At 39.5% G+C, this 26637-nt stretch overlaps 1 protein-coding gene across 1 annotated transcript in view; it reads left to right on the top strand.

Moving 5' to 3' along the window:
* The window catches only part of GRXCR1 (glutaredoxin and cysteine rich domain containing 1), a 94279-nt gene that overhangs the window by 37869 nt on the left and 29773 nt on the right, over window positions 1-26637 (top strand). The window contains exon 2 of the mRNA XM_070396548.1: window positions 3399-3641. Within this exon, the coding sequence (XP_070252649.1) occupies window positions 3399-3641 (243 nt within the window). The remainder of the gene's footprint in view (window positions 1-3398; window positions 3642-26637) is intronic.

The raw sequence follows: 26637 nt of genomic DNA, 5'->3' as shown, positions 1-26637 counted from the left end.
CTCTCTCTGTTTCAGCAAAAGACCTTATTTCAGAGTCTCAACATGCCATCTGCCTCCCATTCAAGGTCTCTGCACTCACATATAATACCTTCCCCCATGCTCTCTACCTAGGTAATTTCTCCGTCAAATCCTTCTTATACTTCCAATCAGTATTCAAATATCAGGAGACACTTTCTCAACCTGTCAGATAAGAGAAGGCACTCCTGCCATAGCCCCTGCTACCATTTTGTGCATTTCCTTAACAACATTTAACAGTTGTAACTTTTTATGTAACTTCTTGGCTTCCTTTTTATTACTTCAGTTCTATGTTGTTAGGGAATTATATTCTTTGGTCACCATTATGTATCTAGTGCCCAGCACCATGTTTGGCAAATGAATTGCTCTAATAACTGAAAGAATGACTAGCAGTTATTTTAAAGGGATATAATCCCTGATTCTCTGCCAAGTCAAACTGCCTAAGTGATCCCACTGGAGCTCTTCAAAATGTCACGTGGATCTAAATTTCCAGAAAACTTGTTAAAATGCAGATTCAGATTCAGTAGATCTGGGAGCGGACTATGATTCTGTATTTCCACTGTGACTGACTAGCTCTAGAATGTGGTTCCCCATTAGAATCAACACAGGTGCTTTAAAAAAATCTCGGCTCTGCAGTCCCCACCCTGGAGATTCTGATTTGATTGGCGTGTGCTTGGCGTGGGCTTTGGGGATTTGTAAAAGCTCCCAGTTTATTCCAATATCTAATATCGCTCTAGGAGAGCCACTCATTCTAGACAGAGCTCATCCTCAACAGCAGGTAAAGGGATATTTTTGTCATCCTTTGCATTAAACAGCATCCAACGTAACCACCGCATAGGGATGTATCTCATTACTAGTTTTTAAATGCACGACTCTCAGAGACACACAGAGGAGTGGTACCTATTGTTTAATGTGCGAGTAGAGAGCATCCTATGTGAGTTGGTTAATGTGGCAGCAGAGAGATCCATTCTCAAACTTCCCCACTTCTACACATGGGGCAAATGCATTTCTGATCAAATAGTTTTAAATTACATGAAGCAATTGAAAAAAAGTGGAACATTTTGGGAAGACCACATGCAGTTAAATGCAGTCTTTGCAGCCAGAAGAACAATGCATGATTACTCAGATAATAACAGGAAAAAGAGAATGTTTCTCTCCTAAAAGCTGCAGCATTGACAGCGAGTTCCCTCATTCCAGGCTTGCCCGTAATGGTGAACGTGAACAGGAGCAATAGGCTCATGAGCGTTTGTTGCTCTCTTTGAAGATCAGTGCTTGATCATCTAAAGCATAGCAGTCATCTCCTTGTCTTCTCATGTATTGCCCTGATTTTTCCACTGACTTATTTTTTGTGTGGTTTTAATCTTAAAGATTTCACAATGTATAATAACATTTTTGCACTTAGCACAGTACTATATTTCAAGCCCCATACTAATTGTTTTCCTATTCTTGCTTACTTTATCTTCTCAGCAAATCTGTTAGGTAGCTGTTGCTATTATAACATTGTGCAGATTTAAAAAAAAACACTAAGACTTATTAGTTCATTAGCTTATAAAAGACACACAGATGGCCAGTGGCAGAGTCCAGATATATCAGATGCTGTTTCTACACCACTGTTAAGATATTAGCAGTTTTTAGGCCAAATTCAGCCTTCAGATATATGGGTCTACATGGGCTCACATTTTAATGAGGTACTAAAATTTAGAAAGAACATTTACTATAAAAATCCATGTTTCAAGCATATATTTAAAATAACCATGTCTGACAACAGTGAATAACATGCCTGCAAGCCTGAAGCTTGCCTGAAGCTGAGTAACATTTTTTCTCCTTCATGTGACACTCTCCTTGCCTCTCACTACTATCTCTTTTAGTCCTGACCTGCCTGAGAATTTATGACACCTCCTTGTCCACTCCAACTTAGCCTATACACTCTTATTGAGGGAAGAAGTGATTCTTTCATCTCTAATCAACTTGATCATCAGGAAAGAAAGATGTCCTATCTTTCGGTGAGGTGAAGAACATTACGTAGCCATCTTCGTGACTTTGGACCTTTTTAGAACTATCTGTACATGTGCATCCAGCAGAGTGTTCTGATTTCTTTGAAGACAAAGTGGTGGAGCTTAGTATTGACCTTCTGATTCTGGTGCTTAGCTGTCAGGAGCAGTTTCCATTCAACGTTTGGACTTCACCTGGGTTTGCAAATTGTGTGGTTGTGTTTCAACAACTGGAGCCCTGTGAAGACTCCCATGTCCCTTGTCTCATGGTGCAGCCATATTGTGTTCAGTCTCTTGCAACTAGCACTGTGATAAGGAGGAAAAGGGTCTTTCCTGATGATGTCAGGACCGACCTGGTGTGGTCTGAGCAATGTTGGGCAGGGTTTCCCAGGAATACAGTCCCTGACTTCTGATGTAGCAGGATCTGTTGAAAAAACAATTCTCACAGAAGGAGACTTCTCCTTTGTTTTGAGAGTTGCTTGCCTCCATTGCAGTGTACCTGTTGTTGTGTTGTTGTTTTTAATATATGATTTCAGAGAGAGGATGTGAGAGAAACATTGATTGGCTGCCTCCTGAATGCCCCCCACTGGGGATCAAGCCCACAATCCAGCCATGTGCCCTGACTGAGCATTGAACCAGCGACCTCCTAGTACATGGGACAAAGCTCAACCAACTGAGCCACGCTGGCGAGGCGCAGTGTGCCTGTTTCTTTGTTTCCTTGTCACGCCTGGCTTTGACCCACTGCCCATTTGGCTGTTGATTTCTATGCTCTCCCCCTGAGTTACTCAGTCTTTCATTCCTTGTGGCAGAGCCTTCTCACTGCACACTGGGGACCTGTGACTCAACAGAGCTCATGCCCATGTGTTGTGCTGTTTAAACCTCAGAAAATTTCTATGACATAGGTCTTGTTATTCCCAGGAAATTGTGGTGCAAAAGACTATGAAATTTGGTAAATTGATTAGTAAAAGAATTTTCAAATGGTTAAATGCTAACCTATTTTGTTCCATATTTTACTTTGGGTTTAAGAGGCAGATATAGTAATTTAACAATGTCTACAAAACATGAGAAAAATAATTCAACCAGTCCTTATTTCACCACATGGTATGCCACGTGAGACATCAGCAGTTTTAAGATATGCCATCATTCGGTGTGCCACTGAGAACAGCAAAAATACTGTCAATTAAATTATGTTGATTGCTATCTCTATCTCAATTACAGATGTTTTAACTTAAAAAGTCATGTCTGAGAATACAGCGTTTATTCAACTTTTATTGCATGCCCTTATTATATAAGACACTTGCTAAAACTTAATTGTCTTAAAATTAATTGTCTTAAAATAAGACGTAATAAAGTAAATGCAAACATATTTACACTACAATGTTTTCCCTTTAGCAACCATCAACGGAGCTAGAATTTGACCGTGTGGTGATTTATACCACTTGCCTTCGGGTGGTTCGGACAACCTTTGAGAGATGTGAACTGGTTAGAAAGATCTTCCAAAACCATCGAGTAAAATTTGAAGAGAAAAACATCGCTCTGAATGGTGACTATGGAAAAGAGTTAGATGAACGCTGCCGACGGGTTTCCGAAGCTCCCTCCCTCCCTGTCGTGTTCATCGATGGCCATTACCTTGGGGTAAGGAAAATCTTATTTTTATCAAACCCAGCCAGTATTGATAGAGATCTGTAAGTCAATGGCAAGGTCACTTGCAACATAATCACCGGGACACTTGCTATTTTTCTTTCTTTTTTTAAAATATATTTTATTGATTTTTTACAGAGAGGAAGGGAGAGGGATAGAGAGTTAGAAACATCGATGAGAGAGAAACATCGATCAGCTGCCTCCTGCACACCCCCTACTGGGGATGTGTCCACAATCAAGGTACATGCCCCTGACTGGAATCGAACCTGGGACCCTTCAGTCTGCGGGCCAATGCTTTATCCACTGAGCCAAACCAGTTAGGGCAACACTTGCTATTTTTCAAGTTCAAACCAAAGGGAATCAAAACACGTATTTCTGTCTCAAACAATGTGTGTGTTCAACAGTGTTCATCCCTACAGAAGCACAGTGAGATAAAATCAGCATGGAATTGCCTTTTTTAAAAGGATACATTTTTAAAATGTTTAGTAGACTCGAACTTTGCGTTATGAAGCTCGACATGAGGTATTAAAAACTATTTTTTTGGTAGAGGCAAGAAAAATGGATTATTTGTAAGATGTATATTTGTGAATTCTCTTATACCCCATTCATTACCCAGCACTCAGTTTCCTACCTAATGAACCTGAGATTATCAGTCCTGAAATGAAATCAATAAGAAATGGGGCCTGTAGCCAGAATTTTATCTGCGTGTTTAAAATTATTCTTGATTTTGGTCATTCAGCAGCCTGAGACACAAATTCAGGCTTACAACAAGCAGAGAGAACTCCCAGAGCAACAAGAAAGCATGCCTGCTTCATTTAATAACTCCCATTGATCTATGGGCACGCTTAATCTGTGAGAAGGCCAGGAGAGGGCTCTAGAGAGCACACTTTGGAAAGACTGGGAGCAAAGGGAGGGGGAGGGGGCTGACTACAGGATCTCTCAGAGAACAAAGAGGGACTGTCAAAGGACAGACAAATACTTGGATTTAGGTTTTGTTTTGCATCTGGCCTTAACCTTCAACTTTCAGGGGAGTTTAGAGAAAAAAATAAAAAACAGGGCAGAAAATACTTATGTTTTGTTTCAGGGAATCTCATATTCTTGTCATATTCCTATAGGGAACCTGTGTTCTGATCTCCTGTCTGGAGACACAGTTATTCGAGGCAGCCTGTCATCTTATGGAAAGATAAACACAGGGAGTCATGACTCAATAGCTATGACATTATGCCGCCTGAATTTCAGAGCTGGGGATGGACTGCATTCCCAAGCAGAGGAATTTTGATTTGAAGTATTGAGCCTCATGTTTGCTATTTCAGTATAGACCCTTAGGTCTCAAAAGCTGTAACCATGGTGGTGATAATCATGATATATCACAACGATAATACTAAGAATAATGCTAAACTGCGCTGTCAGCGTTACACATGCCTTCTGATCCAGTCCTCCTCACAGCCTTGGAAATCAACGCTCTGGCATACTGGTTAGGAGGCCCCGGAATCAGCCAGCCTTGTTTCAAAGTCCTGCTCCGAGGCTTCCATGTCATTCTGGGCAATTTGTAAATCACTTTGTGCCTCGATTTCCTTAATTATCAAATGAGAATGATAATAGAACTACTCTCATTGGCTAATTGTGGAGATTTTATGATTATATATATATATATATATATATTTAGTTCCTGTGCCTGGAAAAAAGTTATATTTTCAATAAATATTAATAGTTATTATTTCTGTTTTGCAAAAGAGAACATGAAGTCCTTTGTACCAAGTCACATACATAGCTGGTACATGGCAGGGCCAGACCCAAGGTTAGGTCTGTCCAACTCCTTAGAACCCTGCTCTTTGGTCCATGACCTCAAGGAGAGGATCTTTAACTGTTTGCTGATGTCTTAGCACCAACTACAGGGCTTGGCACAAAGTCTCAAAAACAGATGTTGAATGGATGTGTCAATGATGCTCTCTCATCTCCTCAAAATCTTTCCTTCTCTCCTGAAGACATTCTTCCATAAGGAAATAATCTGATAAACTCACCCACACCAGGGAGCAACTCACTGACAAGGCCTGTGGGCGTTTGCCTTTTAACCCAGGGAAAACTCTTCTGACAATGTAAGATCTTTCTCATTGTGGAACTTAAGTTTCTGTGAAACTGCACAATGAAACTTAGTGGGCGACTGCCTGCTTACACAGGTACAAGGTCGGCCATGCCTGTCGCCCTGCTCTGGCCCATGCTTCTCCTCTTCCTGCCTCTGAGACAATCTAACAGCCTGGGGTGCCTTTTCTGCTTTTGTCTTGTAGTTTGGGGAATAGAAAGAGGGTGCCACAAAGGAGGTGGGGTGCTTTTGCTTGGCCATCACTTTGTTTTCACACTTAGAAGCCTAGAGGAGGAAGGATCTCACAGGTGCTACCTGGTCGCCTCTGAAATTTGAAGCTTAAGGCTCCAAACTTGGAGAGAGGCCAGAGACAGCGATTTTTTCCCCTCACAAAAGGAGAATTATTTCTAAATCCATAATTCAACATGGAGGTAGACACTCGAGAATAACTTATATAACAAACCCCCCTCCTCCCACAAGAGCCTCTTTACTTGAGTCAGAGTGCACAGTTGTCAACAGAAGACACTGCTGGCATTTCGGAGCCTTTTTGCTGCATCTGAGATGGAAGGATGCCCTCTGCTGGGTGTTGGCACGTGGAGAAGCATAATTTTTTAGGGAGAAAAAGAAGCCGTTGTTGGTAATTTCCTTATAACTGTGATGTTTTAAACAGTCACACGAAACCATTTGGTTTCGTTTAAATTTAGATGAGTGATAAAAATTAAGATGTGTGAATCATCTGCATTATACAACTTCCTGTATGGAGGGAGAGAGAGAAATAGAGTGACAGAGGGAGCCAGGGAACTGAGACAGAGGCACCTGGAGGCAGACTGTGTGACAATGAGATGGGTTGTGGAGTGAATGAGAACATTTTGCAGCTCCCTTTTTTCCTGTCATCATAGCCAGTCAACCCAAGTGGGTGGCGCCAAAGGAAGTCAGTTACCTTCATTGAAGAGAAGACAACAGAGTTCAATGGGCAGGAACAGGAGAATTGATAAGGATGCCAAGTTCTTTTCTCCTGAGGACTCTCTTTCCCAGCCAAACTAAAAACTAAAGGTAAAAGCAATGCAATCATCAAGGGAAAGAAATTACTTTAGAAAACAAATTTATATTGCCCTAGGATGCTCCATTGCTTGGGAGTGTGGTCTGGGAGCTAGGACATAGGGGGTGGGAGCAAGTTCAACTTGGAACTTACTTAGGGCAGTTGTCCTCTCCTTTTGGCACCAGAAAATCTTTTTTGCACAAGATTATGTTCCAATAGTTTAGAAAGAAATTATCTTAGAAATTGCAGTAAGAAATAAGTTAGTTTTTGATTCTGGACCAGCCATAAAACTCTACAGTGGAAATCACAAAACACACACTGGAACTGAGCTATAAAACAAATAGAATGAACCTATGTGGGGACTTTGGTAAGAGAGAGAAGAATAGAAGGCCTGGTCATTTAAGTAGGTCTCTTAAACTAGCTGATATTGAGGTGTGACTGTTCGATAATTCTATGCCTGGAATTGAAGTACTGTTTATTCCATTAAGAATGCAGGAATCCTTACTAAGTATAGCTAGTTTACAGACTTACAGACACTTAATATGTTTCTAGGGACCATTTGCAAACCTTCTCTCAGGCCTGTTTACTCAACTCAGGGAGTCCACCAGGCTCTGCTTGGGTTCCCCTTTTTACAGAACTTGGTAAAGCTGTCATGATAATAAGTTTAAGAAACTATAGATCTTACCTCATGTATTTCCTGCCACTCAGACATCATAGTTCATTGCTACCTAAAGTCCAAATTCATGAAAACAATCCTCTGAAAATCATTATTTATTGAAATGAATCATCAGTTAGTCTACCTCCAGGCAGTATCTATAATAATAAAAGCATAATATGCTAATTAGACTGGACAGCTGAACGACCTTCTGGACATTATTCCAGATGTCCTTCCAGACTAAGCCACGGCTACAGGAGCCGAGGCAGAGGTGGTTAAAGGCAATCAGGCAGGTAGGCGAGCAGTTAGGGGCGATCAGGCAGGCAGGCAGAGGTAGTTAGGGGTGATCAGGCAGGCAGAATTGTTAGGGGCGATCAGGCAGGCAGGCAGGCAGAGTAGTTAGGGATGATCAGGCAGGCAGGCAGGCGAGCAGTTAGGAGCCAGCGGTCCCAGATTGCAAGAGGGATGTCTGACTGCCAGTGGGGTCCTGGATTGTGAGAGGATGCACTACAGGCTGTCCCTTCCTCCCTCCCCACCTCCCCTCTGTGAAAGAATTATTTTGTGTACCGGGCCTCTAGTAACAAAATAAAGTGAAATTGGCTGGATGTCTGTAGGAGTTATGAATTCCATTATTTTTTGAATAACAGTGATCCTTTCCCACAAAAAATTCCTAAACAAACAACAGCAAATCCCAAAGCATGAAAAACCAGGAGTTTACCTCCCCTCCACCCCCCACACACACATTAAAAATACAGTACAGGAAGATGCTCCAGAGGTTTAAAGTTGCATGGCATCGCCCAGGACCACTTTCTCTTTGACAGCTCTGCCATTCTTAGCACATGCCTTCCATCTCCAAGGCCTCCTGAGTTCAGGATAGTGGCTGAGACGCTTGACCTCATGCCTGCATTCCTGGCAGGAAGGGAATGATAAGAAAAAGTGCTAAAGGAACTCCCTTTTAAAGAACTCTTTCAGAAATCCCACTCAACTGCCATGTGCATCGTATTGTTCACTTCTAGTTGCAAAGGAGGCTGGGAATTGTGGTCTTGATAAGTTGAAAAATGTCAGGTTTTTCTTAGATGAGAAGAGGGATCATGGCTATTGGGAAGGCAGTCAGTCAGTTTTGATATTTTAGCATTTAATTATGGAATCAATGAATTTAGATTTGTATCTTCCTTTTTCTTTGGAAGCCATCTTCATCCCATTTTGGTCATTTCCTGATCATTAGCAATTTCATCAGAGGTCTGGATGGGAGAAGGATCCAATGAACATTAAAATCTACCCCTATTGTCTTGCATTTTGTTTGTACAATGGGGCCTTGACTTACGAGTTTAATTCGTTCCATGATGGAGCTCGTAACTCAAATTGCTCGTATGTCAAATCAAAAAGTGAATGAGTGAGTCACGTGATGCTGGGCTGATGTTGTGGTGTTCACTGTGACGTTCGCTGCGCCAACTAGCGGTGGGGTATCTGAAGCTGGCTCCTAATCCGAATTTTAGCTCGCAACTCAAAGCAAAAAATCGGCCGAGAGACGGCTCGTACGTATCTCAAAAAACTCATTAGTCGGGACACTCGTAAGTCAAGGACCCACTGTAATAGACAAGGTAAGTGATTAATCTTCAAGCCTTCTTGTTCAAAGTCATGAAGTATTTTTCCCTGGTCTGTTCACTCCACTTCAGACAGTGCAGGGATAGAGAAGTTTGTAACTTAAGCCTTAAATCAGGCTTTTGGAATTGAAAGTAAGCAATGGCTTTCTTGTATGATTGCTTTTTTGTCACTTTTTCCTGAGTAACTGAGGAGAGTTTTTAATAACAACCACAACAACAATGACAGTAAAAGCTAACTTAAATGATAATACTATTACCATCTCTCCCACTGCAAATTTTGTACCTGAAGAAAAGCAAGGCTTGCCAAAACCGGTTTGGCTCAGTGGATAGAGCGTCGGCCTGTGGACTGAAAGGTCCCAGGTTCGATTCCGGTCAAGGGCATGTGCCTGGGTTGCGGGCACATCCCCCGTGGGAGATGTGCAGGAGGCAGCTGGTCGATGTTTCTCTCCCATCGATGTTTCTAACTATCTATCTCTCTCCCTTCCTCTCTGTAAAAAATCAATAAAATATATTTTAAAAAAAGAAAAGAAAAGCAAGGCTTAGTGATGTTAAGAAGTGTTTACATACCTTCAGATCACAAGTGATCATTAAAATTTAGGTGTGTCTGCTTTTAGAGTTTAACCATTTAAAATCGAGGCCACACAGTTCCTTAACCCTCATCTCCAATATCTTTCCATTTCATTTTTTTAGCAGCATTTACACATCTTGAGTTACTTCATCATTTGAAACCACTCCACATTCAAAATCTTGAACTTAGAAATGTCCCGCTCTGGCCACAATTTTCTGTCCTCTAATCTCTCTCCTTTGTCTCTCTATTAAAGGTACTATATTATCATCAGTATTGTTTATCCCAACCCCCTTTCCATTTCTCCCAGCTGATAGTCACAATTTTGGCTTCATTTGCTTCCCTACCATCTTGTACTCAGGAATATAATAACACCTAGTCTGTCGTCACTTGCTGGATAAGCTCTCTTGACTTTCCAAGGTTATTAGTTCTCAGTCCTTTGCAACCCTCTCCATCTGTTTCCTCCTCTTTTACTCCTAGGGCATTATTGGAGAAAATCACAAAATCATAGCAAAGATGTCTACACCAGAGTTGTAATATCAAGGCCCATTATCTACTATTCCAAGTAATGTTGTCTTGGTTTTCGATTGTGAGCCACATGACCAGTGCTCTCAATGTTTTCCAACTTCCCCAAACATGAATCCCATTGTCATCTCCTGCTCCCTCTTTTTCGCATTCATAATTATCTTTATCTTTTCCAACCTTCAAATCGATTTACAGCTCCCATCTTGTAGGGTATTTTAAATTTTTGCAGATATTTTAACTCAACATTAAAAAATACCACAGGATGATTCTTCATGATTAGTTTCTTATTCCAAATCTCTGGTTTTGATTAATGACCCCCAATTCTCCTTGTCACTCAGACTCAAAATCTCACTTTTCTTGGACTCCATTTTCTTCCTCATATGTAGTCAATTGCCAAGATTTACATTGTATCCTGTGGAGTCCCCCATCTTAGGGGCTCCTCCTGGAAGGTGAAGTAGCAGAACAAAGTGGAAGCAGGTGTCTGGAAGCAAGAGTAAGTTCTTTGTCTAACTGGTATGTATGTTGGACAAGTTATTTAATCTCTTCAAGGTGAACATAATAAAATACCTATGCCTGGGTATTTTAGGAATTAAATGAGATCAAGCATAAACACTCACAGTTCCTGGAACATGGTACGCACTAAATACACCTTTGCTAATATTATTAAGGCAAGAGCTTTAGAGAAAGCTTACATATAAGGTCTATAGGTGGAAAGAGATGGAGAGAAAAAATCAGCATTAGGATAGTGCTGGATCAATGAGTCATTCATGAGAGGAGAAAGGTGTAGACTATTATGAGACTACGCTCAGACATCAATGTCCAAGTGGTCTAATCCATGGGGACAGGATGCTTCACAGCATCTGAGCTTCTGGATAGAGGTCTTGTTCTCAATAGAAAACAGATATCAAGGTCAATAGCTTTAAGTTTCATGTGAGCTGATATGTGGGATGTTAGAGATACTCCATCTCCATTCATGACACTTTTCCATGAGTAGTAAATATAATTATTTAAATAGTGGTATATTTGTTTGTTTTAATACCAGATAAGTTATTATTTTAATTAAAAAATGCTATTTAAAACGTATTAATGAAAGTCTATAACATAAGAGACTTTAAAATTAACAATATATCTCTTAAAATGAAACAGAAGTTATGCACAAGAAATTCTATATCTTGTCCACTTTTTCCTTATAATATAAACTTTGATTTCTTTCTCCCTTTAATAGTAAATTCACTTTTACTTTATTCAACTCAGGAAGCATTGCATTATACCAGTAGTTGACATCTGATTTGCTATTTATTACTAGAACAAAGCTAATAAATTTAACATGTGTGCCCAAGTCAGGGAATTAGGATGGAGTTAATTTCTCACGTTCTTTAGTTAACATCTCCCCTTAGTCTCAGATCAAGACTAAGTTGAGAGACAGGTGGGACAACCCTGGAGATGAGATTGCAGAAGACTTCCTTTATTAGGTTTTGTAAAGACAAATGTAGATAGATGCACATAGAAGTTTCACACAGAAGCATAGACTATTGGATTTGAAAGGAAACTTCGTGGACATCTTATCTAATGTTCCTCTCAGCACAAGAATCCTTTCTACCACATTTCTGGGCAAAGATGAGCAATCTTTGAACATAGCCAGTGACAGTATCCTCACTACTGTTCAAGCCAATCTATTTTATGGTTCTACCCCTTTAAACACTAGAAAGTTCTTTTTCATGTTGAGCACAAGCCTGCCTCTCACTTCCTTTACCTGTTGGTCTTAGTACTTCTACCCAGAGCAATGCAAATTAAAACCGGTTCCTCATCCTCATAACTAAGACTTTATATACAAAAATGATGGCACGTTTTCTCTATGGTCCCCTTGATTCGTACTCCGATCACAAGGTTTTCTGAACTTCCACATCCTAATTACACTCCTTAGGACACACTCCAGTCTTTAAGTGCAGCACCCAAAGCTAGAGCCACCCTTCTAGATGATTATCTCCATGAGCAGGGTCTCTATCCCTCTAATAATGGAGCCTAGATTTCCTCTAAGCATCATTACCATACAATTGGTCATACTGAGTCTGAGGCCATGTACACCTTGGTCTGCTGGTGGGTTGGCTGGAGCTGGGTGGTCTGGGATGGCTTTACATAGCTGGAAAGGGATTTCCTCCACCTAGCTTCTCGGGGAGAGTATCTGGGATGTGTTAAATGGCGGCAAAAGAGTTTCTAGCAGTGAAAGAGGGTGAGCCCAACGCTCAAGCACTTCTCAAGTTTCTGCTTGTGTCATGTTTGTTTTTGTCCCGTGGACTAGAGCAGGTCACATGGTCAGATCCAAATACAAGGTGGAGAGAACAGACTCCAGTCTTGATGGGAGGACCACCAACGTCATGTGGTAGAGAGTGTCCATAAATGAGACATGGACAAGTCAGGGGCAATTACCATATAGTCTTCCAAACTGCAGAACTTTGACATCATCTAATCATGGCTTTTTGCCTGAGACAGGTGTGCTCGCTGACATTTTCATATTTTCATGGAGGACTGGATACTTTTACTAAAGTCAGTCCAGATAATTATGTTTTAACATCCCACATGCCCATGAAATTTGTTTGTGAAACAGTTTGGCATTCAAGGAACAGCTGTCTGGAACTAATCAAAGTACCAAATCTCCCTGAAATTTCCAGTCACACACCATTACCTTGTTCCTTCAGTAATACTGTAGCATCACTAGTCACACCTTGTGACATTTTTGGTCCATTGACCAAACCATTGCCTTCAGCTTTACAGATATGTTTGGCTATCACCTTAATCTCACAGAAGAAATGAAACAGCAATAGTTTCTTCATCTCATATTTCAGGTGCTGGAGTTAATTCCATGACATGAAAAACCCTAGAGCAGTGGTTCTCAACCTGTGGGTTGCGACCCCTTTGGCGGTCGAATGACCCTTTCACAGGGGTCGCCTAAGACCATCCTGCATATCAGATATTTACAATGCGATACATAACAGTAGCAACATTACAGTTATGAAGTAGCAACAAAAATAATTTTATGGTTGGGTCACAACATGAGGAACTGTATTTAAAGGGCCAGAAGGTTGAGAACCACTGCCCTTGAGTATTAAGTACCTCAAAACCTGTTTATGCACAATTCAACTTTCACTCCAAAAACTCAGAGTCTGTTAAAGAGAGGGAACTTTTGAGGCATGCAGACATTACATTTTTTTTAATGATAGGCCCAAGGAACAACTTCACCCACATAGGCTTTTCTCAATATGTATCCAGAACCTGGCTTCATCCTTTCACAAATGTAAATCTGCTGTCTCATTTTCCCAAGGCTTTGGTACCACTGGTTTGTCTGCTGTATTTCTCTGCACGGCAGGATACCTTACAGTGTCTGGGAGGTCCATTGTTTACTGACTTGCATACTATGTCAAAAACCGAGTCTTAAATTTGGTGCTTTGGACCTGGGCATGTAAAGTATAAATCAGTTGTGTCTATTTGTAACTTGGCCACAGTTAAAAGAAGCTATAGAGCCCTAACTGGTTTGGCTCAGTGGATAGAGCATCGGCCTGCGGACTGAAGGGTCCCAGGTTCGATTCCGGTCAAAGGCATGTACCTTGGTTGTGGGCACATTCCCTCTCCCTTCCTCTCTGTAAAAAACCAATAATAAAAAAAAGAGGCTATAGAACGTGCCACTTAAAAAAGGGCTCCGGGAGCCAATTTGCTTATATTTCAATTCAGGTGTAAATTGCTAACTATTCTCAATCTGATTGAGAAAAAAATGTACTTGCACATAATCAGTGTTTTCTTATTAGGATTTAAAGACATAATATAAGTAAGCATTTAAGATCTTTTTTTTTTAAAACCTAGAAAATGCATAAAAATAAAGGAATTACAATGCTATGAATAGTGAAAATTAATAGAAATTTTAATAATCATACCCATTTCTAATTGAACTTGAAGTCAGTAAACCAGTTAAAGAAACCAGGGAAGCGAGGGCATGGGTGGGGGCGGCAATGGGGGAATAAGGACACATATGTAATACCTTATCAATAAAGAAAAGAAAGAAAATAGAATATGGGCAGTGAACCACTTTTATACCAAACTGTTAAGATGAATACATTTAAAAGAAAAAACTGGGAAACAGTTGCTGACTGCATAGAAGAGGAAATTTTACTACTGATTCTTACAGTTTTTTTTTTGTTACGAAAACAATGATTTTGCCAAGTTTCATAGTTCAGGCATCAGAACTTCCTACTGTTCCGAAAAATAAAAATAAATAATAACTAGTTAAAAAAAAAAAAAAGCTTTGGTTTGTAATGAACTCTATTTCTGTTCTTGTGAGTATACAGGTTTGGTATCCTTTCCACCACCAGAGGGCGCTCACAATATAAGAAAATACATTAAATAAGAGAATAAAGGAAAATGGATGAACTCATTTATGATACACTTTAGCGCTCAATTTAAGTTAAATGTCTTAAATAAATAGATTATAAACAAAATTTCCAATATATATTTCCTTTTAGGAAAATAAAAAAGATCAGGGGAATGATTTTAAATGGACTATTCAAGAACCTTAAACAAATATAATAAATATTTTATTATGTGGAGGCTTAATTCTGAATAAAATGCATATACCATTTATATTTTGACTGGGGGGGAATAAAAGGAAAGTGCACATATATTCTCTGAGAGTTTCTGGCCCATAAGACCTATTTTTCTATAAACATCTAGTTTGTTACCATGATATTATATATAATTACAACTGAGCAAACATCTCACAGGGGGATTTGACAAAGTAAATAACTCTGGAGCCAAGTGGCAGGCTGCCTTCTGCCAGGTGGAATTATGATACATTATGTTGTGGTTTTGTTTTGTTTTTAATCACTCCTTGGACTCCCAGTTTGGTTAAGCTCATCCCAAGATGCCCGTCTCTCCAAAAACAAAAAATTAAGCTAAAGACCTGACCATATGTTTTTGTCCTGATGGTGTTTATTCTCTGGATTAGATTCAGAGAATGAATAGAATGAATACAGTGAAACAAACCACCTGTCTAGCAACAAGCTCTAAAACGCTGATGCGGGAAGGGGGGGGCGGGGAGGAGGGGGGCTCCTCTTTTTTGGGTGTAACAGAGGTCAGTCTTCCAGGAAATCAATAACATTCAGTCCCCAGGAGCCAGTGCTCAGCTTTTTTGTGTGAATTTCAGAGCCTCTCTAAGACTCATGTGGTTCATTTGAGGGACTGAGGAGGCTGAATCAGAACTAGTGCTTTTCAAATAGTTCTCTGTGGTCCCCTAGAGTTTCCTTCGACCTTTCCTTAGGGGGCACCTGGTGGGTAGTGTGAACAGGAGGGCTGTCAGTCAATCTATTCTCCAAATGCCAAACAACACTGCCGATCCACACACTTTCTTGTATTCCACATATGGTTTCCCTTGAATGACCTGAATTAAACCAAAAAGTTCAGTTAAAAGACTTGGGAAACACAGAAATAAATAAAAGTTCTTTTCAAGTCACTAATCATCCGAGAGATGCAAATCAAAACAACAATGAGGTACCATCTCACACCTGTCAGAATGGCTATCATCAACAAATCAACAAATGACAAGTGCTGGAGAGGATGTGGAGAAAAAGGAACACTTGTGTACTGCTGGTGGGAATGCAGACTGGTGCAGCCACTATGGAAGACAGTATGGAGTTTCCTCAAAAAACTAAAAATGGAACTTCCATTTGACCCTGTGATCCCGCTTCTAGGAATATATCCCAAGAAACCAGAAACACCAATCAGAAAGGATATGTGCACCCATATGTTCATAGCAGCACAATTCACCATAGCTAAGATCTGGAAACAGCCTAAGTGCCCATCAGTAGATGAATGGATTAGAAAACTGTGGCACATCTACACGATGGAATACTATGCTGCTGTAAAAAAAGAAGGAACTCTTACCATTTGCAACGGCATGGATGGAACTGGAGAGCATTATGCTAAGTGAAATAAGCCAGTCAATGAAGGAAAAATACCACATGATCTCACTCATTCATGGATAATAGAGACCATTATAAACTTTTGAACAATAATAGATACAGAGGCAGAGCTGCCTCAAACAGATTGTCAAACTGCAGTGGGAAGGCCAGGGAGGGTTGGGGGGCAGAAGGGAGGGGGGTAAGAGATCAACCGAAGGACTTGTATGCATGCATATAAGCATAATCAATGGACATAAGACACTGGGGGGTAAGGGAGGCCAGGGGATTGTCAAGAGTGGGGGAAAAAAAAGACACATATGTAATACCCTTTGTAATACTTTAAAAAAAGGACATATATGTAATACCCTTTTGTAATACTTTAAGCAATAAAGAAATTTTTAAAAAAAGTTCTTTTCAGCTATTTTATGTCATTTGAATGTCTTTGGAACTTGGGCCATATTGATGAAATACAGTGTGGATGGTGATCTACAATCAGAAGGCACAGGACTGTACATGTGTCTTTGCATAGCCTCCAGACCTTCGTAAAAATAGTCACCTTGGAGGGCCCAGGAGGAACCAACATTGAGCACCCTCTGTGCTCAAAGCATCAGAAAATAGTCTAGGAACATAAAGATTTTAAATCTCTAGAATCCGAATCTAGGCTCAAAATTTAAAAGGTGTGTGGGGTGAGGAGGTGGAGTAAGTATGGATACGAATTATATCACTCTGAACTACTTGTGCTATGTACTAAGTTGATGGTAAACCAAAATTTATTTAGAAGGAAGAGTCATTTCAATCAGGGCAACGGCAGAAGGTCCTACAAAGAAGACAGCATTTGAGCTGTGCTGTGTGAAATGAGTTAGACTCCATTCCGAAGTGGAGGGAATGAGCCCGTAATTCCATGCCACATGTGTCCCCAGCATAAGAGGTTTCTAGAGAGAAATCTGGCGCTTGCTCCGAACTTGTGGACATCTCTGAGTCTTTTTCATGAGGTGGGGTTCAGTTCAGTTCTGAGAAAGAGTTAGCTGATGAAATGCAGGGTAAAGAACTCTAGGGAATAACTGAGTTCCTTTCTGAAAGAAGAACGGGCCAACTTAGATCTCTTTGAAATGTTAGTACCAAAGGAAAAGGTTATGAGCCTGGTCTGACATTCAGCTTAGCTCCTTGCCGATTGTTTCCAGGTCCCTGCTGCCTGTCTTTCATCGTGGCTGCCAAATGAAAGCCCAGGGGCCTTTGGGTCCACCGAGGGTCCCAGGGCCCGAGAGTTCCTCCTTGTTCTTCCCATTGAGGTCCTCGGATGTCACATTTTTGGAGTATGCTGTGCTTTGGAGCTTGAAATGACTTGAGCTTGAGCTTGAGTCCTTTGTTTTCCCCTTGAGTGAGTCAAGAGAGTTCAAACATGTGGCAGAGGGTGTGGAAAGGGGGTGTCAAGGACGTGGATGTTGGAAAGTGCTATCGTAGCCATGGGAATGCTTGCTGAGAATCCTGGCTCCACTCTGCCTACTGTGTTTTGTCTCTGAAGTAAAAAGGGCAAGATCTACATTTTCAGATTTTTTTTTTCATTTTCAGATTTTTATAAGTCAAAATGAGAAATCAATTTCAGGCTGTCACTGGCTGAGAGCACTGATGCAGAATGACACCAAATCTCAGTTCTTTCTCAAGCAGAGGATACAATAAAAATAACAGTATGATTTTTCCAGTCCACTCATTCACTTCGATAGTGCAGAACTCAGCGTAAAGGGAGACTATTCACAATAAATATTCTTTCAAGGTCACTTGTGTCCTACATTCAAAATCATATATTGTAAAATGTCTTATAACTCATAGTATAATAAATTATTAGGAAATTAGATTTGAAAATAAAATTGAATAATCAGCTATATTTTTATTTTTTAGGAAAAGGTACATTTTCCTGAATGTCTCCTCATCATTCACTAGTTTAATATTTTTTAAAAGATTTTTAAAAATTGATTTTAGAGTGAGGCAGAGAGAGAAGGGAGAGAGGAAGAGAGGAAGAGAGAGAGAGAGAGAGAGAGAGAGAGAGAGAGAAACTGATGCAGAGAAAGAAACATCTATCAGTTAGTTGCCTCCCATTTTACCATCCCTCTTACCAGGTCAAACACACAACCTGGGCATGTGCCCTGACCTGAAATCAAACCCGTCATGGGCCAATGCTCTAATCAATTAAGCCAAACCAGCCAGACACTAGTTTAATATTTTTGAAATGACCAATTAATAAATGAATGGGAATCTGTTATGCACTGTGTCAGGCCTTTTGGAAGATTTAACAGCAATATAAGCTATGAGGTTTGCATGCCAGGAACTTGCAGTAAGACTGAAAAGACAAGAGTATATATGGAGTCCTGTGTGCCATATAGTCTTTTCCCAGATTGTTAGTGCTATAGAATGTCAGCTGAGAAAAAGATCACTGAAAACTGGAGATATCCTAAAAGACTTCTTGAACTCATAGAGTTTCATTATTTCATACTTTCTACCACCAGAGAGCTCTCACAATATAACAAAGTATATTAAATAAGAGAAGGGCCACTCATGAGTTCTAGAATATAATTTCTCACACTGCCTATTGATCAAGACAAGTCAGAAGCGCAGATACAAAGTAAGGGGGTAGACCCCACCTCTTGATCAGTGACGTGACATATGTCTACAGGGAGAGGAGGAAGTGATGGTGGCCATTATTGGAGATCATCTATCAAATGTACATAGAAACTGTGGGAAATGAAATTGGAAAGGTTGCTGGAGCCAGTGAATGGGATAATTCATGGGCTGTGCTCTGATATATGGAGCTGATTGGTTTTATTTATGGGCTTCTAGAGCCAGACTAAACTGATTTTAGAGTGTCCATAATGATAAAATTGTTTTTAATGGTTTTATAAATTTTTTAACATATACCACACTTTTTTCCTTCTTTTCCCTACTCTTGACTATTTAGGCCCACTGTTTTAGAAAGTACAATAAGCATCTTTGTGAATATAATTTTTATATTGTTAGACTATCTTCTTTTTTTTTTCTTTCTTTTTTTTTTTTTTTTGTTAGACTATCTTCTTAGAGAAGTTTCCAAATATGAGATAATTGAGGCCAAGGTCACAAACATTTTCACTTTTTTGGAGACATTATTGTCCTTATTGAGAATATGTGCTTGACAGAGGGGTCTTCTGACCACCACTCACCTCTGAATGAGCAAGCATAGGTCATGTATTTGCAAATATTTTCTTCAGGAAGGCAACTCCCTTGATGGTGGAGTTCATGGAACATTCAGTCCCGTCTGCCCTTCTTTTTGCAACATATCCATTAAGTACCTGACATGTGGATATTATCTTGTTCAAGTTTTTATCATTAAGTCAAATTTTCCTCAACTCTTACATTTCTTTTTCTTTTCAGAGGAAATCTAGTTGTGGAGGATAGAAGAGTTAGACTCAAAGGCTTATGTCACCATCATACTCAGAAAACCATATGGCTACTTCCTAAGAAAATTCTAGTATTTATAGGCATGGCATTAAAACTGAGCAAATGCCCTTCTTCAGAGAGCTAAATAATTTAACACAGTTGATAATTAATAGTCAGGAAAAAGAGGAGTACTAGAAATCAAGCCTGGAGTAATCATTTTATTGGAGTGTCAATACCTTTTGCACACCAAAAGTTACTCTTCAAATTACTTAGAACACAGATGACTAACTTATTGTGATTTTGTAGTTTATATATTATAATGTAAGATGTATTATGCTGCCTACTATTTTTTTCTTTGAAGATCGAAAACATTTGAAGGTCACAAACATCTTATTATTCAGATACATAATTTTCATTCTTTCCTCTTGTCATAATTTCCTTACTTATAACCCTAATATTAGTGTTGAAAAAAGTTGAAAATCAGATTTGTTCACATTAAATTCCATACATTCACTGTGGATCATGCTATAGTCTTAGTAATCTCAAAATCTTTGCCCTTATTTTCATATTGGGATCCAGAAGCCCATAATGTGTAGTAGCTTGATTCAGGCTAATAACATGCTGAGAAAATGACTTTGCATCGTTCATGTCAGTACATTCAGAATAGTAAAGTGAGGTGATTGTCGGTGAAGTAAAGTTCACTCATTTTAGTATAATTACTTACATATCCTATATAATAAAGATGTAATATGCAAATTAACCCTCACACCCTCACAAGGATGGCTTCCTATGACCAGGCGGGCAGAGGGGTTAGTGAGGGATGACCAAATGACTGAATAAGCAGGCTGCATGGGGCGACCAGGCTGGTAGGGAGGGCAGTTAGGGGCGACCAGGTTGGCGGGGGGTGTGCATTTGGGGGTGACCAGGCTGGCAGCAGGGGCAGTTGGGAGCAATTAGGCTGGCGGGGGGGCAGTGAGGGGCTACTAGGCCGGTGGGGGGGAGTAGTTGGGGGTGACCAGGCCAGCAGCAGGGGGCAGTTAGGGGCAACCAGGCCAGGAAAGGGGGGCAGTTGGGGGAGACCAGGATAGCAGGGGGGCAGTAAGGGTGACCAGGCAGGCAGGCAGGTGAGCGATTAGGAGCCAGCAGTCCAGGATTGTGAGAGGGATTGTGAGAGGGATGTCCCTGGGATCGGGCCTAAACCAGACTTCCCCCAAGGGTTCCCGGATTGGAGAGGGTGCAGGCTGGGCTGAGGGGACCCACCGCCCCTCCCCCGTGCACAAATTTTGTACAACAGGCATCTAGTAAAATATAATTGAAATGGGTTTCTTAAAAAGAATTTTAAAGTCTTTTCTTTAATTTCTTTATTATTTCCCAATTTGGGGAGAAAATAGTAAACATGTAGTTTTTTAAAAAATATATTTTTATTGTTGATAGTATTACTTATATTTCCCATGTAAAAATTTAGTGTTTAAAAAAGGTCTTTTCCTTCCCCCTCTTTCCCCATCTTAGCAAACATCACACACACTACATTTCAGCATAGAAAATACAAATGTGATTCTAATCAATGGTGGGATTTCCTCCCTTCCTCCCTTCCTCCCTCCCTCCCTTCTTCTTTCCCTTCCTCTCTTGTCTTTCCTTTCTTTCTTCCAACTAGAGTATGTTTTATCTTTCACAGGCAAAACATGTGGGAAATTAAAAGAACAGCTGAAAATGTGCTCCAGCCAGATTGGAGCAATTCACTTCAGTGACATCTCAGAAACACTCCCTTAATCTTCTTTGTTATCTGTCTCCTTCTTGCTTTTCCTGAACTCTGGGTTATTTATTTCTTGGTGCATCTCTGAGCTAAAAAGCCTATTGTATTAACTTCTCAGCAATAAGCTCTGGTTTTCAATTACTTACTTTCAACTGGGAAACATCATTAGGTTCCTAGTAAGTATCAGCAAGTTTGCTGGAGGCTGTGTGTATTTTGAAGAGTGGAGCAGACACATTGTCTCTTTGTTTCTTTCATAAATAATCAAGCGTGGAAGAAATCAAGTAGAGCTCTGTGAGCATAAGGCTCCATTTGCTAATGCTGACCGTGAATGGGCCTGGAAAGAGCTTTCTGATTTGGGAAAGGAGGGTGAAATGCTTGATAGGGCTATAGCCGTGGTCGGCAAACTGCGGCTCGCGAGCCACATGCGGCTCTTTGGCCCCTTGAGTGTGGCTCTTCCTAAGCCTTAGGAGTACCCTAATTACGTTAATAACAATGTACCTACCTATATAGTTTAAGTTTAAAAAATTTGGCTCTCAAAAGAAATTTCAATCGTTGTACTGTTGATATTTGGCTCTGTTGACTAATGAGTTTGCCGACCACTGGATAGCAATAGTAGGTCAGTAGAAGTTCACCAGATCCAGGGAATAATTGGCCAAAGATGATTCTTGAAATTGGCAGTATTATTCTTAGAGATTAGCAACAACTGTTGATCGATTTGGATAATGTCAAGAAGGATGAGAGGGCAAGTTAAGAGCTGAAGTCATGCGCAGGCAACTATGGGGAGAATCAGCTTAGGTCACAAAGACGGAGCGCAAAAGTGAAAAGTCCCTAGTGCTCCAATGTCTCTTCTGAAGGTAACGTGAGTGGTTGATAAGCAGCAAGAAATGAAGAGATAGATCCCTATGAACACTACCAAGGGCACCAGACAATTTTAGTATCATCGAAGTTCTTATGGGGATCGGTAGAAATGGCCAAAAAGAATGAAGAACCACCCCTACACCTTGCTCTGCTCCAGATCCTATGATAGTGGGGACACGTTGTGCAAGTTAAAATCTCATTGAGTATGTGCTGATATTCAATTTATTCCACCATTTTTTAGTATTTCCTATGTGCACAGTCTTCTCTCGTAAACTAGTAGAAAAAACAAACTTTAATAATCACCATAATGAGGGTATAATCACAAAGTGAGAGAGACATTCTGAAGGAACAGAATAAGGTCTTTGAGAACACTTAGTAGGGTAGTTTCACTCAAAGGGGTAGGGTTAGAGAAGACTTTCCTGAGGAAGCAAGAGGAGATGAACTATTGAGGTGAATAGAAGTTGAAGAGAAAGCTGATTAAATCTGAGTTTTGATAAGTTTATTATTAGCTTATCCTTATATATTACTCTGAAATAATTTGCAATCTAGATGTTTTATTCTTTAACTTTTGGGGGAAAGATTAAGGATTTTTAAAATATGAGTATACAATACACAGTATCTCTAGGGAAAGTACTTTATATGATAGCATAATGATGAATACATGCCATACATTTGTCCAAACTCATAGAATGTGCAAACACCCTCATGTAAACTATAGACTTTGGGTGGTAATGAAGTGTCAGTGTAGGTTCAAATTGTAACAAACATCACTCTGGTGGGGGCTGTTGGTAATGGCGGAGGCTATACATGTGTAGGGGTCGAGGTATATTGGAATTCTCTGTGCCTACCTCAAGTTTGCTGTGAACCTAAAAATTCTCTAGAAAAATAGTACTTGATAAAAACATATATAATACCACTACAATCATGTTAATTTTTCATATTGTCTTCCAGTATGTGAATATATATATATTTATGGTGACATTCACAATAAATGGACCATTTTTTTACTCTATTTGTTAAGCCTAATATATTAGCAAAAACATTTCTTATTTTTTCCATATATTTAAAATTAAACTTTGAGAATGATTTTATTAAACACCATCATGATGACACAGTGGAATTGTTAAAACATTTCCCTCATGTTGGAAATTAATATTTCTAGTTTTGTGGTTTGTTTTATGATAATGTTGGATAGAGATTTTTGTTCATGTTGAGTTATGTTTTAGGACAAAATCCCAGAGATGGGAGTATGGAGCTCTGGTCATATTGTAGCAATATACATCAATAAATTTTAGTTTTCTTGCTGTGGATACTTTACAATACGCTTTTTATTATAAAGACGTTTTAAAAAGTTTATTTATACAGTGTATTTTGTTTTCATATGTAGAAATGATCCATTTAAAAATATTTCTGGTAGCAGTAATTTTTTTGGAGAGGATGAAGCAGTATATGTTATTTTTCTAATGCTTTTTAACTCTCCTGGAAATAGTTGCACAATTATATAACCACCACCAGGAGTCACTACTTTACCACATCTTGGCTGTAAGGAGCTCATACTTGGCAAGCCTACGCACACAGCTGAATTGAGTGGTGTTGAGGAAAGCTACATATGGTGCAAATCTTACTAAAATGCCAATACATTTGCTGCCTTAAAACAACAACAACAAAACACAAAGTATATGTGTGCCACACTTTAGGCCAATATAATGAATTGGTAAATTGCAGAATGATATTTTAATTTTTCCATGATTCTTTCCTTCTAAGGTGATGTACAGAGTAAGCAGTTTTATTTTTATAGAATTGGAGGGCCCACTCAGCCAGCTCAGGACAAAGTCTCACGGAGTCTGAAGGCTTAGAAGTTGTTTAAAGCAAAACTATGGTTTATTTACTCAGGAATGATGTCAGGCAAAACCAGGCATTACCTACTACTGTTTAATCTTACTGGGGAATACCTCAAATACAAATAACTGAAGCATTCAGATTTCTTCATTATGCCACTACTATATCACAAGCTGCATTTAATCAATAAAGAGTAGATCGTTTTTAAGAATGCTGTTGTTTCTCTAGAAACATGGAGATAAATTTATATATTTTTTCAAGTATGTTTTTAAAGATGAAATTTAGGATCAAACTGTATTCATCAGAGGCAAATTTATTATGGAAGTGAAGTGGATTTGATTTATAAATCCTGCTTTATATGCAATGTCACAGAAACCGATCTCTAACATAAATAGAGTTACTGTCATCTGTCCTCATGACTTGTGGTTTGCTCTGCTGTGGCTAATACTGTCTGATTAAAAATACACATGATGGCCGGGTAGAAATAGCTTTGGTTACAAAATGACCGGGAACAAAGAAAAGACATAAATTTCCTATACCCAGTGCTATTTTATGATGCTGATAAGTCATCTTTCACTTGGACTTGAAGTGACCTGGAGACTAAATCATTTTAGTTTTTATAACTTGCACTGATATGTGGGCCCTTTCGTTCACACAAGGAAGACATCTTGATTAATAATCTATGTATTTGGAAGATATATTTGTAATTCTAGTAAAATAACAGATTTGCCCGTAACTAATTTTATTTTTGCTTTAAAATTGTCAAATATCACCGAAACCGGTTTGGCTCAGTGGATAGAGCATCGGCCTGAGGACTGAAAAGGTCCCAGGTTCAATTCCGGTCAAGGGCATGTACCTGGGCTGCGGGCACATCCCCAGTGGGAGATGTGCAGGAGGTGGCTGATCGATGTTTCTTTCTCATTGATGTTTCTGGCTCTCTCTCTCTCCCTTCCTCTCTGTAAAAAATCAATAAAATATATTTTTTTAAAAATAAAATTGTCAAATATCAATTTTGTTGTGAATTTATACAGCACAAACATAAGTCCTACAAGTTTGGATTTATTGTGGAGAGCTGTCATCCTCAATTACAGTGTTTTGAAGATAACTCTGTAATTTCCCCCCAAAAAATTGCAATTATAAAAGATGGTAAAATAACATACTGACTTATAAAGATATAAATTCTAGTAAGTACTTTACATTTTATAAGTTAATATTTTATATTAATAAAATAGACATAAAATATGAATGTCTTATCATATGGATGTATGCTCCTCTATTTATCTTTTTTCTCACAGTGATCACCCTTTGTTACAATCCCTTGGCCACCACCAAGTATTCTGGGTTCTACTTTCTGAATATTGTTTACTTCTGTTCTTTTCCCTCAATTTTCATTACATTAGTTCCCTATCTTATCATGTTTAGTCTTTAGCCATTTTGATATTTTGTTGATCAATTAAATGGCACATAAACTCCTTTTTATTTTGTTTGTAGGTATTTTCATTGATAAATATATAAAATATTCTATATTATTAGGAAATTGTTACTCACAGGTGTGGTACATTTGGGTAGGTGATGTCTTAAAGCAGACCACTGAAAGTTGCAATTTGGATTGCCTATAGGCTGTTTTTTCCTTGCTGTCTGTGGAAAAATTCAAATATTTGGTACTTATCACTTTAAAATTGTTTAAAAATTATATTTGACACAGAACATTGTGTAAATTTAAAATATACAACATGTTGTTATGATATATTTATGGTGAAGGTTATTATTGATCACAGAGTAGTCAGCAAATTGCAATTTTTGTGAGCAGAAACATTATATGTCGGTTTACATAGGCAGTTTTCTGGCTAATGTGCAAACTCCAGGTAAAATTTATGGCAGAGGAGAATCATAAAATATCTTTTATTGTCCATATTCTCAGATGCCGTGACATCTGGGGCCTTGCGGACATTGGAGGGCCTCCCCTCCCGGAGTCAGCTAATTCCTACAGACAACTGGCTGTGAAGTGTGCCTTTGACACGCAGACCAGTCAACCCAGAGCCCAATCCTCAACCATCCTCTCTACCACTCAGGGCCACTCCGCTGCCCCAGGGTCTGGTACTGGGCCACTAGAGACAATCCCTACCCCCTCAGGCCCACTGAAACCATTCAAGCCAGCCATTATTAGTCTGTTCAGCCTGTCTTCCCTTTTCCTGCCTGTGGAAACCACAATGTGGCTCATGCCCATATTCCCCCCCCCCCCGCCACCCCTGCCTCCTGACCCAAACTGGTACTTCTCTGTGTGGTCCCTCCATGGCCTGGCATCCTCATCTTGGGGATGAACAGCTAAATTTTCAATCACAATCGTCTTCTGATTTGTTGGCTTCACCATATTTGATCAATAATTAAACCTACATTTTAAAATAGAAGATAATGTAATATTTTTTCAAAAGCTTACATGTATTGAGTAGTCTGTGACTGGCACAGTGGTAAATGCTTTACAAGTGGGATCTCACTAAATCCTCTCAGCTTTATGAGGTAGATGCTGTTATATTTGACAAACAAAAGGACAGAGGCTGTGAGAGATTAAGAATTCTACCCAAAGTTCCACAGCCAGGAAGTGGTGGGAGAAAGTCTGGAATTGGGCTTTCTGATGCTAGAATCTACGCTCTCAGCTCGGATACACTTCCTATCACTTGGTGCACTCTGCTTGGTATCATTTGGTATCACTTGCTAAAAAATT

Source organism: Myotis yumanensis, unplaced genomic scaffold (assembly GCF_028538775.1).
Source record: "Myotis yumanensis isolate MYYU_CA2020_CCGP unplaced genomic scaffold, mMyoYum1.0.hap1 SCAF_1, whole genome shotgun sequence".
NCBI classification, from domain to species: domain Eukaryota; kingdom Metazoa; phylum Chordata; class Mammalia; order Chiroptera; family Vespertilionidae; genus Myotis; species Myotis yumanensis.
This window is presented reverse-complemented; position numbering and strand designations above follow the sequence as displayed.